This window comes from Nyctibius grandis, chromosome Z, assembly GCF_013368605.1.
Source record: "Nyctibius grandis isolate bNycGra1 chromosome Z, bNycGra1.pri, whole genome shotgun sequence".
Lineage (NCBI taxonomy): Eukaryota > Metazoa > Chordata > Aves > Nyctibiiformes > Nyctibiidae > Nyctibius > Nyctibius grandis.
Genome location: NC_090695.1, coordinates 89893201 through 89911110, shown reverse-complemented (window position 1 = coordinate 89911110; position 17910 = coordinate 89893201). Strand labels below are relative to the sequence as shown.

At 39.9% G+C, this 17910-nt stretch overlaps 1 protein-coding gene across 3 annotated transcripts in view; it reads left to right on the top strand.

Moving 5' to 3' along the window:
- MYH11 (myosin heavy chain 11) overlaps nt 1–16681 on the top strand; it is a 60614-nt gene extending 43933 nt beyond the window's left edge. For 2 of the 3 annotated variants that reach the window (XM_068424118.1, XM_068424117.1), the window contains 21 exons: nt 175–306; nt 598–804; nt 1195–1332; nt 1985–2108; nt 2548–2719; nt 3249–3461; nt 3606–3750; nt 3839–4045; nt 5105–5209; nt 5312–5464; nt 5884–6132; nt 6421–6633; nt 7322–7534; nt 8091–8252; nt 9009–9137; nt 9695–9783; nt 10019–10142; nt 10302–10510; nt 11070–11178; nt 11746–11918; nt 15983–16681. In XM_068424118.1, the coding sequence (XP_068280219.1) occupies nt 175–306; nt 598–804; nt 1195–1332; nt 1985–2108; nt 2548–2719; nt 3249–3461; nt 3606–3750; nt 3839–4045; nt 5105–5209; nt 5312–5464; nt 5884–6132; nt 6421–6633; nt 7322–7534; nt 8091–8252; nt 9009–9137; nt 9695–9783; nt 10019–10142; nt 10302–10510; nt 11070–11178; nt 11746–11918; nt 15983–16121 (3405 nt within the window). In that variant the 3' untranslated portion in view covers nt 16122–16681. Of the gene's footprint in view, nt 1–174; nt 307–597; nt 805–1194; nt 1333–1984; nt 2109–2547; nt 2720–3248; nt 3462–3605; nt 3751–3838; nt 4046–5104; nt 5210–5311; nt 5465–5883; nt 6133–6420; nt 6634–7321; nt 7535–8090; nt 8253–9008; nt 9138–9694; nt 9784–10018; nt 10143–10301; nt 10511–11069; nt 11179–11745; nt 11919–13027; nt 13060–15982 lie in introns of all 3 variants that reach the window. The other variant, XM_068424119.1, reaches the window with a different exon arrangement.
- The last annotated feature ends 1229 nt before the right edge of the window (nt 16682–17910 follow it).

Below are 17910 nucleotides of genomic sequence, written 5' to 3'. Positions count from 1 at the left end.
TGAAGGTTACTGGTTTAAAGATACTTACATCAAGCTTGGCTGCACAGCATTTGTCCACTACCTGAGCAACAACAGACAGTGCTACCATTAGTGCCAGTCAGCATGGCGCCTTTAAGTACCATGCTCAGTAATAAAAATACTGACAGGAAACATTCTTAAACTTTTTATTTTCAGGTGAAACCACTGCTGCAAGTCACTCGCCAAGAGGAAGAAATGCAGGCCAAGGATGAAGAACTACAAAAAACTAAGGAAAGACAACAAAAAGCAGAGAGTGAATTGAAGGAGCTGGAACTGAAACACACACAGGTGATTTACAGCTCTGAGCCTCTGGGAAACGCTAACTGTTCTTTCACCATTTCTAGAAGCTGTTACAAAACAGGTGTCTTTTTTCTTTGTACTCACAATTGTATTCACAGCAATGGCCCAGAACAAGAGTTCAGTGCAGACAAACTCCTAGTAACTTCAGCAAAGGTCTAATGTCCACACAAGAACCTGTGCTGGAGCTGCCTGTCTGTACACTAGCACTATCTAGTAAAAAGACACTGTGGGGCAATTCGCAATCCAAGCCTTAACTTCCTATCCATTTTATTTGCGTAGCTTTGTGAAGAGAAGAACCTCCTTCAGGAACAGCTTCAGGCAGAAACTGAACTGTATGCTGAAGCTGAAGAGATGAGAGTCCGTTTAGCTGCTAAGAAACAAGAGCTGGAAGAGATCCTGCATGAGATGGAAGCCAGAATTGAGGAAGAGGAGGAGCGCAGCCAGCAATTGCAAGCAGAAAAGAAAAAGATGCAACAACAAATGCTGGTAAGGAGGCATAAGTGACGAACACGGACAATAACTTGTATCTCACAGAGAAAAAACGGAGACTGGCAAACATCAGATCCTATGAAAGTGCTTGCTATGCAGCCCTCTGTAGAATACGCATCTGTGCCACTGAAGTAAGAACAATCAACTGATGCTCTTTCCTCCAGAGTTCTCTTATTCCCCATCTCAAATAACCTTTTCTCTAAAAACTTATTTTAACAAGTCTTCCCTTCTAAATCAGCAAACATTAGACATTGCTAGTTGTTAATAAAACCAACAAAGTCTACAACATACCCCACATACAGTGACAAACATTAACCATTTCCTATAATCTAAGCAGTATTTTATTTCCGGAATTCATGTTTTGTGGGTTTCTTTTTCCCCTCAAAGGACCTTGAGGAACAGCTGGAAGAAGAAGAAGCTGCAAGGCAGAAACTGCAACTTGAAAAAGTAACAGCAGATGGCAAGATAAAGAAAATGGAAGATGATATTCTCATAATGGAAGATCAGAATAACAAGCTAACCAAGGTAAGCATTGTGGGTCCATTTTCTTACTGTGTGAAAATAGTGCAAAATGAGAAAAAACCTTCTCATCCACTAGAACAACTGGAATACCCTTGACTCTATAGTCTCATGGGTGTACAGATCCACCAGACCATCAGTCCAGCCTCTATCAAACAAGTTTCTGATAATTTTTCCATGCTCATTTAAAGAATTCAAAATTGTGTAAAACTGCTGGTTTTGAGGTCTGCTGTGGTACCAATATCTTCAAGCAAAATACTCACAGCGGTCAAGCACAATCAGTGGAAGACATGTCTTCTTGGCCCCAAGCAGAGTAAATAATTCTCTTTTCAACTAATTTCAACCAAACTTCACGATTAAAACGGGAAGCAAACATGTATTCCAGTTTTAAAAGCGGATGCTCCTCTGAACTGGGCCCTGTACTTATCAACCATTAGAGTGAGTAAAAGATTCTAATAGTAGCAGGTTAGAGAATATGGAAGTTGTAGACACCACTCCTCAGCTCCTCTGTAACTGGCAAATTGAAATGTATCACTACCATCTCAAGAAATACAGCATAAAAAGGCAGTGTCTTGGACATTTTTAGTTGGCAAAGAGTTGATTCATGATCACCAATGACAGACGCTTTTGTTAACAGAATTATTTTATTTTTCTTAAGGAAAGAAAACTCCTTGAGGAAAGAATAAGCGATCTAACAACAAATCTTGCAGAAGAAGAAGAAAAAGCCAAAAATCTTACAAAGCTGAAAAACAAACATGAATCTATGATTTCAGAACTTGAAGGTAACATGAACAAGTGTTTTGTATCGGTTTTTTTGCCTCTGCACACAACAAAAACACATGAACAGAATCTGGATAGAACTTCTACAAAATTTGGAGGGTGTTTTCCAAATTTCTTATGCTGAAGCCATTTTGTGCGCAAGAATCACCAAAACCCCAGGGTGCACAACCCATTTTTTTTTAACATACAAAAGAGCAGAGGAGAGAAAATTGGGAAAAAAAATAATGCTTCTTCTGTAGAAAGATAAATAAATTATTCTTTGGGGTAGCTAGAAATAAGTGATGAACGTAAGGTATTGCATGTTGTGTCAGAAACGCAGTGACCTTTAGTTAAATGTATGGCCTCACTGGAGGCCAGAACATTTTTTTGCCTAAATTCAAGATCAGATTAAGGACTCCTTGCACTAACACACTCCCATGATCAAAATCCTTACTTTTTCAGTACGACTGAAGAAAGAAGAGAAGAACAGACAAGAACTGGAAAAAATTAAGAGGAAGTTGGAAGGGGAGTCGAGTGATCTACATGAGCAAATCGCAGAGCTCCAGGCACAAATTGCTGAGCTGAAGGCACAACTAGCCAAGAAGGAGGAAGAACTGCAGGCTGCTCTAGCCAGGTATTCACTCCTGAATCTGCACACAGGTTGAAAACCCAGGCTGGAACACGTGTCTCATCTCTCAGTTACATCCTCCCTGCACGCTTTCCCCATTTTCCAGATTTCTTTTTGCAAAAAATAATTATACTATTATTTGCCCATAGACACATAATCTTACCTCCAGATATCAATGAAAACTCCTCTTCCCAATGGTATTGGCAGTGCTGTCAAGTAAAGAATGAAATGTAACAACATACTTCATAGGCAAAAGGCAGAAATTACTTAGGAGTCTGACCTTGATCCATTCCAGAGTCAGTGGATTTTTTGTATAAATTTAAGAGGGACAACATTCAAGCATGACTTTTGCTTAATCAGCATCTCCAGGCACTGTGTCCTGATAAAGTACAGCTGCCGGATCCCTTTTGCATCAGTCCCCCTCTTTCTTTAACACTTTCTTGCACAAAACCTATAAACTTTTAATCTCTGTATACTGATTTCCTCCAAGTCAAATATTTATTTTAATACATAAAATTAAATACTGTCTTTTAAGGCTTGAAGATGAAAGTAGTCAGAAGAACAACGCCCTCAAGAAGATCCGTGAATTGGAATCTCACATCTCTGATCTCCAGGAAGACTTGGAGTCTGAAAGAGCTGCAAGAAACAAAGCAGAAAAACAGAAGAGAGACCTAGGTGAAGAACTGGAGGCTCTTAAGACAGAGCTTGAGGATACTTTGGATACCACAGCCACCCAACAAGAGCTCAGGTACGGAGATGTAGGACATGGGCCAAAAACAAATGTCACCAAGCTCAATACAATACTGTCTAGTAACTGTGCAGTAGTGCTATTTTCCCAGTGACTGGAACACTCTTACCTGCTGCTGCTCCATTTACGTGTGTTACCTTCCAGAGCAAAGCGTGAACAGGAGGTCACAGTGCTGAAGAGAGCTCTGGAGGAGGAGACTCGAACTCATGAAGCCCAGGTCCAGGAGATGAGGCAAAAGCACACTCAAGCTGTGGAAGAGCTAACAGAGCAGCTGGAGCAATTTAAACGGGTAAACAGAAATTCACCTTACTGAAAACTATCCACTAGATAACACTGCTTCCTTTTATAGATCATCTTTCTTCACTTCATGCTTGTAGGCTAAAGCAAACTTGGATAAGACCAAGCAGACACTGGAGAAAGAAAACGCTGATCTGGTTAATGAAGTCAGGAGCCTGAATCAGACCAAACAAGATGTGGAGCACAAAAAGAAGAAGCTGGAAGTACAGCTGCAAGAGTTACAGTCCAAATACACTGATGGAGAGCGTATTCGGACAGAACTCAATGAAAAAGTTCATAAGTTACAGGTAGGAAGGAGTTGGACCTTTTGCTGCTGGGCTTGAGAAGACCAGTTTATACTGCTGTGAGAGAATATATCTGGAGGAATCCTGGCCCTGTCAACTTCAGCTGAAACGCTAATTTTTTTGTCATCTGTAGGGTTCCTACCTTGAACTCCTACCTCAATTATCACACAATTAAACAATTACAATCACTCTGTTTCATGGAAGTGAGAGCTTTTAGTCTCACCGTCCTGCTGTACATGTTGCAGCCTGTAATGCCACCACTGGTTCAGTGACTGTGCTGCACGTTTTACAGAGTTTCTTTCTGTTCATTTCTCGGTGGTGGGGAACATTGATAGGAATACGGCTTCTGGAAATGGATTAGACGGCTATTAAACACATGAGGTGCTCAGAAAAAATTACAACAAAATGAGAATGCTCACTTATCTATGATTTAATGTCTAATAAGAAAAAACTAAAGATAGTTTAAAATGGTTCTTTGGCAGATGTTCAATGTCCAGCAATACTAATCAAGCTTATTGTTACAACTCTGTTCATAGCAGCAGTAAGCTTTTCTTTATTATTTTAAGTTAGTGGATAAATAAGGAAATATAATCAAAATGCATCAATTTCTGTCAAACTTGGGAAAAGGAAGAAAAATCCACAAAAATCCCCATTCCCCTTTGCCATTCATTGAGAAGAGTATACGAGTATTGCCTTATGCATATGGCTAGGTTTTGATATATAGTCATAAAATACCAAGGTAAACTAGACAAAAATGGCATTAGACCTTGGGGGTCTTAATACACAGGTCACAAAGATGACACATGTAGACACTGCAGAGTTTGTGTGTAGGATTTAGTTCCACAGGACTCAAATCCCACATATTGTCCAGAAAAATTATGGCAAAATTGTGAATTCCAGTTAAGCTAGAAACACTGTCAGTGCTTGAGGTGACCCAGAAGCATAGGAGCAGATGCAGATCCTGTTTAAAGTCAAGATTTCAATCTAGAGCAAACTAAAGTTTGGAGGAAGATTTTGAAGTTGTGCAAAATAACTGAGTTTATTCACTGTGATGTCTCATAGGTTGAGGTTGAAAATGTTACTGGTTTGCTCAATGAAGCAGAAAGCAAGACAATCAAATTGACCAAAGATGTTGCAACCTTAGGATCTCAGCTACAAGATACACAGGTAAACTTTCATCTAGTAACAGCTCAGCTACAATATTTATAGTGTGCACTATAAAAAGACCTAAAATAATGACTGTATTGGTGATTGATGTGGTGACTGCAGGAGCTGCTTCAGGAAGAGACACGGCAGAAGCTAAATGTGTCTACCAAGCTTCGTCAGTTAGAGGATGAGAAGAATAGCTTGCAAGAGCAGTTGGATGAAGAAGTAGAAGCAAAACAAAACCTGGAAAGACATATTTCAACACTGACAATACAGGTATCAGTGCCATCGTTAAATCAGTATCTCCATCACTGAGAGTTTTGTCAGTAATTCCAGAGGTTTCAGACCTGTATAACTATCCCGGCACAGCACATGGACCTTCAGGGAACTAGTGCTGTGAGCCCAGATGGCATCAGTGAAGCTCCACAATGGAGCCAGCAGTCTTTTCTTTAAAGTGTGATCTCTAGGACAGGTACAAATGCAAGGTAGCTCTCAAGATAGCCTTGCAACACTAGGCCTGTATGTGCATACTAGGTCTGTGGTCTGCCTCATTTTGAGGGCTGGTTGATGGGTCACTAGCTTCACATGGGTCAAATTAGATAAGATTTCTGGGTCTTGGTTGTCTCCCGGCCATCTTCTCTGACAAGCTTTGTTGTCATTGCTATAAAGATTTGTCCTCTGAATTCAAATTTCAGCTCTCTGACTCTAAGAAGAAGCTACAGGAATATTCCAGCACAATAGAAATCATGGAAGAAGGCAAAAAGAAACTTCAGAAGGAAATTGAAAGTCTCACACAACAGTTTGAAGAAAAGGCTGCTTCTTATGACAAACTGGAAAAAACCAAGAACAGACTCCAGCAGGAGCTGGATGACCTGGTGGTGGACTTAGACAACCAGCGTCAGCTGGTCTCCAACCTGGAGAAGAAACAGAAGAAGTTTGATCAGGTATGGATTTAAGATTCTCCCTTGCTGTGTTATCACCTAACTTCTCTGGAACTCACAGAGACTTCACTGGTTCAGTGAAACATAAAGCAGGGACAAAAAATAAACTTAATTAAATAAGTTTTTAATTAATAAAAAAATTTATTTACACATACACTGGTTAATTTTGTATTTATACACATTTATCAAAAAGCAGAGTTTTTTTCTCTGTCATTAACAACTGACAAGATAGTTGCAATAGAAAAAACCCTATTACTAATGACTACCTGTATTAACACTACTTTTTTACAGATGCTAGCTGAAGAGAAAAACATCTCTTCAAAATATGCAGATGAAAGGGACAGAGCAGAAGCTGAAGCTAGAGAAAAAGAAACAAAAGCTTTGTCATTGGCACGAGCACTTGAAGAGGCTTTGGAAGCCAAAGAAGAACTGGAGAGAATGAACAAAATGTTGAAAGCTGAAATGGAAGATCTTGTTAGCTCCAAAGATGATGTTGGCAAGAATGTAAGTTTTGGGCTTAGAACAATTTCCACAACAAAATCTTAAAATAGCAGCTGACAAAGAGATAATTGTTTTCAGTGTGGGAAATTCTCTGCGGCACACAAATCCATTCAGCAAGATCAGATATTTCATACAGAATTCAATCCATTTGGGCTCAAACTTTCAAGAGACTTGGCAAAGTAACTGTAAGCCATCTTTATTTTTAACATGACTTCAAGCATGAAGAAGATTCTTATTGATTTCAAAGACTGAAAAAACATTAAAGATATTCTAAATAATTTACTAGTTTATTAAGCAGCTTTGTAGTTGTAAACTCCACAAATCTGATTTTATTAGTTATATTTGACTTTGCCTAACATTTACTTGTATATCTGCAGCAAATTTCCACTGATACATAGCAAATCACTTCTTTTATTACAGTAATATGATAATATTACTTCTAATACTAAATAAATTCAATAATGATACTTGACTAGATTAAAAATGAAAGTTTGGGATAAAGAAAATCTCAGGTTATTTTAAGATAGATTTGTAAGTGTACAAAAAATGTTAATTTACCATTTTCAGCGCAAATTAGTTCATTCATTCTCCACAGCTATTTTCAAATGTAGCCTATACTGCAGGTAGACTGTTTAACTAGAACTATTTTTATTTCTTATAACAAGTCTATTCAATTCTCATTGCTTGAAAGGTCCACGAATTGGAGAAATCTAAACGGATCCTTGAACAGCAAGTAGAAGAGATGAAGACACAATTAGAAGAGATAGAGGATGAGCTACAGGCTGCTGAAGATGCCAAACTCAGGTTGGAGGTTAATATGCAGGCCCTGAAAGGCCAGTTTGAAAGAGATTTACAAGCCAGAGATGAACAGAATGAGGAGAAGAGAAGACAACTCCTTAAACAGGTACCATTCCCTACTATTGCCTTTCTAAATATCTAACCAAGCCAGCTGAAAGTCCCCAGCCTTGTGCCATTATTAAAAGCACCTTACTATAATGAGAAAAAAAACATTATATTGCCTTACGCTTGGCAAATAAAAAAAAAAAAGTAGGTTATTGTACTAAAAAAGGCACAAAACTGCATAACAGGTTTTTTCTCAGTGCAAGTGAAAAACAGACAGCTGCTAATATATCTGCCTTCTCAAGGTACACTGAATGGATACAAAAGCATTGGGGACAAAACCAGACATGACACAGCCTATTTGTATAGTAGTGTTGTGACAGCAAGGGCAGCTGCTGTAGTCATCATCTTGTAATATACATATTTCCATGAATACAGAACCCAAATTGCTGACTCCTTTCAAAAATCTTTAATTTTTGGACAAGATTGAAATCTATTTTAACTGCCAGGGAAATCACAATTAATAGAGATATAGGGGGCTGTACACATTATTCAGACATACACAGAGTGTTTAAAGAGTGCTCAAGGACTTTCCTAAACTTGTTTTCTTTAATGATCAGCTCCACGAATACGAAACGGAACTGGAAGATGAGCGGAAGCAACGTGCCCTGGCAGCTGCAGCTAAAAAGAAGTTAGAGATTGACGTTAAAGATCTAGAAAGCCAAGCTGATTCTGCTAATAAAGCTCGGGAAGAAGCCATCAAACAACTTCGCAAATTACAGGTATGTAATCTCACAAATATAATTTTTCCCACTGCTGTCTTTTGTACAGCCACAATATGAACATTAGGTGACATCTGTGAACTTGATGCCGGCTACAGAGAATTGGTTATAGGGGGAGTTTTAACTAGACTCTCAGATTCAAGTATCTGTACTGTCACGCTCAGTTTGAATGACAATGGAAAACGTCACATGGCAAACCATGAAAAATCTTAAATTTCATAATTGCAGAGAGTTTCCAGAGTTCTCTGGCCTGCTATTGACTTACCCATATGAAGGAAAACAGATTCCCACATAGAGAAAGGGCTACAGGATAAAATCTATCACAGGAATTCAATTGTGGTTCTAACACTTCACTCAAAAGCATAAAAGACTGTTCAGAAATTATCTTGTCTCTGAATTAGCATTTTCCTGTTTTATATATAAGTCTCCGTATCAACTGTTCTGTCATATGCTGACAGTTAAACAACAAAAAAGGGTATATCAGAAAGATTAAGACTGCACATGTACTCAAATATTCAGAGGAAATAAGGACAATAGGCATTACAAAAGCTGCAGCATGCAAGTAGAAGCATTGCTCTTCTTAGAATAGCATTTCGGACCTTCCAACATGCGCTAGCTGATCTCTCCGGAAAATAGAATTTAAGCAGGCATTATGACTCTGTACACGTGTATGTGTTCTATTCTGTCCAGATTTCTTTCTACTGAAATTGTAATAAAGCCAAACAAAAATACATCTCTGTTATTCTTTTCAACAAGGCTCAGATGAAGGACTACCAACGAGAGCTGGATGATGCAAGGGCTGCCAGAGAAGAAATATTTGCTACAGCCAGAGAAAATGAGAAGAAAGCAAAGGGTCTGGAAGCAGAACTCATCCAGCTTCAAGAGGTAAAGTGGAAAACTTAGAGCAGTATGAAGCAGACTACACATGACCTTCAGTAGCAAAACAGAACTGAAATGAAATAATCACTATCAGGGATGGGAAGATATAAGCAGCACTTGTTACAAGTTCCATGTGCTCCATGAACTCCACTAAAGTTGTTGGATCTAGCTGAGCATAGCCAGATTAAACTGAAAAAAAAACCACCTTGCAGGAAAGCACAGTTAACCAGTCTTAAAAGGAAATGAACTGGATGATCCAACATAAATTGTTTTCAATAGCTATAAATACCTGAAATCTTGTTAGTGCTATTATTCCTACATGTATTAAATGGCAATCTTGTGACTAAAACCAATAAAATAGAAACCAGGTGACAGCTGGATAAAGTGTATTTTATTGTACTTCTGTAGGATTTATGATATGACAAGAATTTATTCTGTTAACAAGACAACCCATCTTATCCCAGTTTTAGAAAGCGTCCAGTCCTGTGTATCATGCTATAACTGTTTGTCTGAACACTTACTTGCTCACTTCTTTACTATGCTGCCTTTTCCTTTTCTCCTAGGATCTGGCTGCTGCAGAGAGAGCTCGCAAACAAGCAGATCTGGAGAAAGAAGAGATGGCAGAGGAACTTGCAAGCGCTACTTCTGGAAGGTAGGAATAGACTGGATTACTCACAAGGCTGTACACATGCTGCTGGACATTGCATGGCTGCCAAGAGAAGTTATGTTCCTCTCCCAACAGCATGTTGACAACACAACATGCACACCTATGACTAGTTTCATTGAAATACCTAGTTTTCTTTTCTTTATGAATTATTGGCAGTTCATATAGTTTCAGACACATTCAACTGGTCAGAGCCATAACTACACACTTATTAAACTTACAGGACAAGCCTTCAGGATGAGAAACGGCGCCTGGAGGCAAGAATTGCCCAACTGGAGGAAGAGCTGGAAGAGGAGCAAAGCAACATAGATGCAATGGGTGATCGCATGAGGAAAGCGGTACAGCAGGTAGAGCTCATTTCAGCACATGTCACTTTTTGTTTGTATTCCAGCCAAAGCTATTTGTGGTTCTGAATAAATATTGGAGAATTGCCACCTTAAATTGTGACCTGTCATTTCTCTGAAAGCATGCAACACTTTTGACAGCATCCATTCTCACCCTTGCAGGCAGAGCAGCTGAACAATGAGCTGGCAACAGAGCGCTCCACTGCACAGAAGAACGAAAATGCTCGGCAGCAACTGGAGAGGCAGAACAAAGAGCTGAAGAGTAAGCTGCAGGAGATGGAGGGAGCTGTGAAGTCCAAATTCAAAGCCACAATTGCTGCTCTGGAGGCCAAAATTGCTTCTCTTGAAGAGCAATTGGAACAGGAAGCCAGGTACTGGTCTCCCCGAGGGCACAGCTGTCTATATATTGTTCCAGTTAATGAGACAAAGTAAACAAAGGCATACAGGATTTGTGCCATCAGGCTCTCAGTGCCATTAAGGCTTGGTATAGTCTCTCCCTCACTTAACATTTCTTAGACATATGGCCAGTAACTGGAGTTGTTACAGGTTCTGATTAAGAACCATTTTATTGCTGAAAAGTTCTACTGGTATCAAAGGCAAGGATCTGCTCCCCTACATTTTAGAGTAACTACCCTATGACACTGCCAAGTTAATTGCCATAACAGACTGTGCCATTTGTAGGATTATTTCTTGAGGAAATCACCTTGTGTTTTAGAACAGATCTCCTGGAGCACCTCTAGCATACAGCAAAGACACATATTTGTTTTGATCAGAAGAACACGACCTTTAAGTTTTGCTCAGAATTCATCTGTTAAATTCAGTAAGGCCTTTAACATATGGGTTCTTGGTGCCAGTTTCATGAGCAACATGCCTGAGGCAGGTGAAGACTACAGACCTTCCACACCACCAATGTTGCACTGTCATTTGCAGAGAGAAGCAGGCTGCAGCCAAGACATTGCGCCAGAAGGACAAGAAGCTGAAGGATGCATTGTTGCAGGTGGAGGACGAGAGAAAGCAAGCAGAGCAGTACAAAGATCAGGTATCAGACTGTGCCATGATGGTCTTAGTCTGGGGCACAGGGATTTCCAGGTTTTACCCTAAGAAAGGAAGATTCCATGTTCTGCCTCAAAGAAATATCCCTCTAGAAAGCAGACTGCTTGGGCCCTATCCTGGGAGAGCTATACAGCCCTTTGCTAAAAGACAGGACAATATAGTTCTTCCATGCTGAGTCAAGTGCCAAAGCACTAGTCCTTGTCAATCAGCCAGCTGCAACAGTCTGACCTCACAGTGATATACAGGACTGCACACAACATCCTTATAGGTATATGAATGGAGACGATGAACACATTTTGTTTTAAAATTTTAGCTTTACCTAATGCACACCAACCTGCAAGCCAGAAAGCAGAGGTAGGACTGTGCAGCAAAAGAAACAAAAAGGAAAAATGAACTCCCACAAAGCAAAGTTATTTCTACATTTTTTAGATTTTAAGCTTCTACCTTTGATTCAGGCCATAAAACTCTCATGAAAAGTATGAAATTAAAACGAGGAATGTAAAGCTATTAGATCTGTTTTGAATTAAAGCATTACTCTAAAATTTCCCTTTAGGCCGAGAAGGGCAGCACACGACTCAAGCAACTGAAAAGGCAGCTGGAGGAGGCTGAGGAAGAGTCTCAGCGTATCAACGCAAACCGCAGGAAGCTGCAGAGAGAGCTGGATGAAGCTACTGAGAGTAACGAAGCCCTGGGCCGTGAGGTTGCAGCACTGAAGAGCAAGCTCAGGTAGAGTGCCCCTGTTTGGGATAGCTGTTCCCACTCATTGGCAGCCTTGAAATTTGGAACTAAACTAGAGGAGTGAAAACAAATCTGTGCAAGTAAAGAACAGACACTGATAATGCTGCAAAGTTACTCACTCCTTGTATTAGTTTGGCAGATACAACAAAAGGCCAAAGACAGAAGGTGAAGTCTATTTCATAGACTGCAGCAGTCCCAGGATTTCAGCTCTGAGATGAACAACTGTGATAACATGGCACAGGCCTTACTCTTTTTTTAACCAAAACTCCTGTTGGCTTAAATAGGAACAGAATTAGGCTTGGTTGCTTTTGAAGACACCCCCTACATAATGGCTGTATCTATTTGTACAGAAGCTCTCACAAAATGCTTGTGAAATGCTTGTGCTTTTCACACTTTCTCACATGCACAACTCACACACAACTGTGAACAGACAACACCACAGGCAGCAAAAGGCAAAGCACATTATATGACTCATCCAAAAGTCTCTTTGGACTTCACCACAAAGGGTGTCATCAGACCAAGGAAAAGATCAAAACATCGCTTTGCATTTTCTTGTTAAAACTGACTGGGAAAAAGATAAAGCTGTGATCAGTCAGCTACATACCTGAGTTCTCCTGCATTCACTGGTTTTGAAAGCACCAACTCACTGAAATAAAGAGTCTGACTTGAATTATAAGGAAATTGCTCCATCTGCATCATTACACCATAAAACTTTGGTTTCTACCTAAAACCAACAGTATTTCAGATGAAAGTAAAGCACCTGCCTAGTTGTGTTCTTGAAGCAGTTTGCCAGTGTGTTTACCAGTAACATGCATGAACCTTGAGATGTGAATTTACTTCAAAGAGAAGAGTCAGGGATGTGGTAGCCTTTTCCATTGGCACCATCTTGGGTGGTATATGCTCCTGGCTGCTTTACAAAGGAGTGGCTGTGTCCAGCCCTTTTTACATAGATTAGCATAAGGCTCATTTTTGTTTTATCTAAATGTAATGTAATTGGCTGTAATGTACTTTGTTTAATTATTTAAAAGTAATCTCCTACCTCTGATCATGACCGTGTGCTTAGTATAACTGCCCGGGACTCTTTATCTCTGTTTCAGAGGGACACAGGAACCTTCGCATGACTAAGCAGGTACCATGCCTTCAACTTTGCAGCTAGCTTGTGTTGCATAAATTTTCATTTTCTTTGGCCCAAGTAAAAATTATGTGAGGTTTCTGCAAACTGTGAAGGCTTGGATATCTTGGCATTAATCTGTTTTATCAAAAGAGACAAATATTACAATAATCTAGCTACCATCAGCTGTTCATCAGTGATACATCTTTCTTACAAGTAGGTTACGTACTGATGTAGACTTACCAAGGTTGCATTCTCACAAGCTCTACCAACAGAGTACCTAATAAAGTACTCTGACGTTTTATGCATGAAAATTGTCTTTTTTGCACCTCATCTTTGTGCACAGCCACAAAGATTAAATTTTTTCAAATCAAATACACCATTGATTAGTAGAATTGATTAAAAGGACTAATGAATATGAAGGGTCACAGCATGTTATTAGAATTTCACAGTATTTCTTATGCATCTTGTAATGCTGACTTTAAGGTAAGATCCCATCTAACTCACCTAAGATCTGGGAAGATCTTATTTGCATGTGATTTATCACACTTACACCACACAATCACAGACAAAGAGAAAATCTTGCCTTTCATTACATAGCACTATGTATTGCTTACAAAGAGCTATTACTGAGGGTTTTAGAGCTATTTTTCAGACATTACATTGCTTGTCTACTGTTATTAAAACGTAAAGCATGGACACAGAAGTCAATATTGACACTGTAACCTAGCACAGCATTATATTATACTTTATCACATTCTCTGGAGATAGGAATAATACTTGCTGTTGCAAAAATTAAAGAGCTACTGCCTTGTAATATTTGTATACCTTCTATTTTACATATGCTGGAATTTGCTGTGAATACACAAATATTTAAAGATGATGTCTTGTCCTTGCATGTGCCTTTTAGTCAGCCTAATATTTCCAGTTAGACTGTTATTCAAGCACTACTCCAGTAGCACTTGTTCAAAGGTAGATTAAATAGAGAGATGCTAAGCAAACACTAATGCTTAAGGCTTGTCTCAACTGTACGCAGTATTCTAAAGGCACTAATGCGAATGACCACGTGAATATCATCAGACCCATAAACCTGTTTAAGAGGAACAGATATAAACAAAAAGTGTTTATCCACAAGGCCAATACCAGTTTAAAGAAGTATTAGGCTTATGCATATTGCAACAATTTATATTAATAAGTGGTTAGTGTGTGATAGGGAGTTCACTTCTTTGTAACCAAAACTGTACTGCACAATTTGGTTAGACTCTTGCTGTTACTCCCCACCAGTCCCATGTTCTCTTATAGCACTTCAGTGAATTACTGCAGCATAAAGAGTTATCTTACAAATGACTCGTGAGTAATTTGAGTCCAGATAGCAGGAGTCCAAGGAGGTAAAGAGCTCTTCCTGGTGAAGAGTGAGCTCTTTATTGACAAGAATTAATGAATTTACTGACCTAACTAGAACTTTATTGTTAAACAGTAATAACAAATATCTGCTATCACAAAATAGTAGTCACTGCTGTTAGACTCTGTCAAGCACGTGCCAGGGTAGGAACGACATACCCTTGTGCTCAATACATGCCCTCGGCACCAGAACAACTAAGGTTAGCTAACAGCAGATCTTAAATGAAGCTTTATCATCCAGCTAATTGCTTGCTCACAGCAAAGTTTAAGGGCAGAATTGTGGAGAACAGACTACATGTCATATTTCCAGCTTGGAAAAAAGAGATTTGTGCCTCTGAAATAAGTCAGTCTAGCCACTGTTCTACTTTCCTTGTATGGAAGATTGAACTTTGGACTTAAATAGCTGCTTCAGAAAGGACAACATCGGCTTAGTCTTTTGCAAGGACAAGACAAGCCTTTAAATATTTATGCATGATTGCTGTACCCAAAAAGTACAGAGTTGGATGCATTTAACACCAAATTAGTAATTTTGGCACAATATTCAGTGATCATGAATTTATTTTATTACTTATGTCTGTGGTCTCAAGCCTTTACAAAGGTTTGCTTAATGAGGGGCAAGTGAGAGGCCATGTTACAAAACTTAAGTGTTTTGTAGCACAGTAGCAGTGGAGGCCAAGAAGAGACAAACTCATCTTCTGTCTCACTTGCTCACACCTCCCCCAAAAAGTAACCTTGAGGACCAAAGTGTCCCTGCCTTGGGCTGTGGCTATGAAGTATCTGGGGATGGGAGGGAGATGGGAGAGGAAAAGGGGGTAAGACGCATTTTCTATAAGCTCTTCTGCAAGACACTTGCACTGTTAAGTGTCAGCACCTGAGTTACAACACAGTTCCAAACCAGCAATGGTTTCCTCTCCATTGGGAAAGAGACTGGAGCACAAAAATCACGACCTAGGATGCCATATGTGTCAAAGCACCTGTGGTGCGCTCTGACCAACACAGCCTTTGCAGAGAGGAACTGTGGACTCAAAAATGCCTGCTGACATCTGCAGCACTGCTCCAGTCCCAGGTCGCACAGGCCTTCAGTAACTGGTGGGCCTATTCAGACTGCAGGTCAGAAATTCAACTCTCTCTCCTTGCTCCTCTAAAGGGACAAGAAGGATGCTCCCTTGCTGTTGTGGGTACAAGCAGCCCCCTTTCCCATTCCTTCCAAGCACAACCAGTTGCAGTCCCCACAGGGGAAAACAGTGAAATGAAGGGAAGAGAAGGGGAGGTTTGGGACAGATGAGGCTATTTGGAGGAGAACTTTCAGCACAAGAACAGGAATCCCATCACAGTTCCAAGCAACTGGGAGTCTCATCCTGTCCACAAATTACTCTTACATGCTACAGAACAGAAAGTTGTATTAGAGGCCCACAGCTCTTGGCTGTTTCTACAGTTAAAAACATCAGCTGCACAAGTACTCTTACAAAACTCTATGCTTATTCATGAGGACTGCAAATGACTTAACACCTGATTTTTTTTTTTTCATCTCTTACTGCAGGAGGGGAAACGAGCCAGCATCTTTTGCCCCACCCCGTAGATCTGGAGGCAGAAGAGTAATTGAGAATGCAACAGAAGGTGGTGATGAAGAAATGGATGCAAGAGATGGAGATTTCAATGGAACAAAAGCCAGTGAATAAACACGCTTAAAAAATTGCACTGCAGCAAGGGGAGGGAGGACGATATTTAGCACTGTATAAGTCTACTCTTAGCGTCAAGGTCACATACACCCACTCCTCTGACAATGATAAAAGCACAACTGCCTTGTCTCCAATGTATAGATTGACGTTAAAAGTACTCCAAAACTTATTTTACCATAAGGTGTATTTGAAAAGGTGGGGGTTTTTTTAACACTCAGAGTAATTCACTTTGAGAATCTTCCAGAAAGTGAGTTCTAGTTGCTCAGATGATTTAAATCCCAGTGAACTGTAGTTTACACAGGACTTGTGAGACTGTTGCAGGAAAAAAAAAGGCATTGGTAAGTTAATCTTTTCTTAAACTTTCGTTTTGTCTTGAGTGTTCAATTAATATAGGGTTTTTTCCTGTTTACTACACCCCTGATGCACCATTCACAAAGTGGAAGTGCCTTTTTAATCACTTACTGAAAAATAAAATATCATTTGTTCAAATTAAGTCAGCTGTTACAGTTTTATATGCACCATGGATGTGCTTACACACTAATAAAAGGCTATAAAAACTACTCCAGTATTCTTGTGTACAGGTGTCACTTGGGTGCAATACAGCATGCTCAAAGGGAATGGGGGATGCAGTAGAGCTTCTTTACAACTCAAATACTCTTTCTTTATTCCCTCAAAAGCAATTGCTTAAGAGAAAATTAGGGTTTTGTTCTAATTATTACAGATGACCTTTTCTAAAAAGTATGTACACTAAGATGAATGTAAAGTGACATGAAGTACTTGGGACAGGTTTAGTTACCTCATGGACACAGGTACTAACTGAAGCGTCCTAGGATGTATCCAAGGGTTGACAGACATGACATAGGACGTGCAGGAGACTTGCAGCATTCTGGTGCAACAGATGGAGAGCAGGCAGGGCCTTAAATGTTTCTTGTCAGGTAACTGAACCACCCTTGAAGCCTGTACGCATAGGGATATTTCCAACTAAAGCCTATAAAGCAGGCTGAAAACAATTAGAAACAGCAGCCCACACTGAATGCAGTGATCCAAGCCAAGCTATTCTGCATTAAGGGATCAGCACGCAGTTACTTTTTATTTTTGGAGCATTCTAACAGGACCGCAGCCCACTCCTGGGAACTACCAGGACCCACCACAAATCCATGCAGCTCTAGTACTTTCTGAGAGCAGCTAGCTTTGTGGGCACACTGGGGCAGTAGAGAGCCACGCACTGAAAAACCAGGTGTAGCATTACTCTAAATCGAGTACAGAGAGCTTACTTGCTATCTTAGATTGTACAGCAAGTGAAGCTTAAGCAGTGTGACTACAGGGAGAGCAAGTCATGCAAAAACATCCACCTTGACAGCTAATGCAATCATCTTCTAAATCTAAGCAGTGTTCCAGAAGACACAGAGATCATGAACTGGAGGTTCAAACTAGGCACAATTTAGCCAGCAGAATCAGAGCCCAAAGAATTCTCTCCGCTCATGACAGAGTAAAGAAGGAGTTTAAATAAGAATTCATTTAGAGCAATTAAGATGACAAGCTGCAGAGGAGCGGGATTAGGAGCTAAGACCTTTTCATTGCTTGATCAGCCACACAACCCAGCTTTGTAAACATGCTCAAGAGCTGGCTGTCAAGCACACAGCTTGTGAGCCTGCATGTGTGGGAACAAGGAGACCAAGGAAGTCAGACTTCATATAGAATGGTCTTAAGCACCAATGCTTGGAGCTGAACCAGCAAACTGAACACAGAACCCTTCTAAAAGCAATTCACATGCATAATGGTAGAGGCT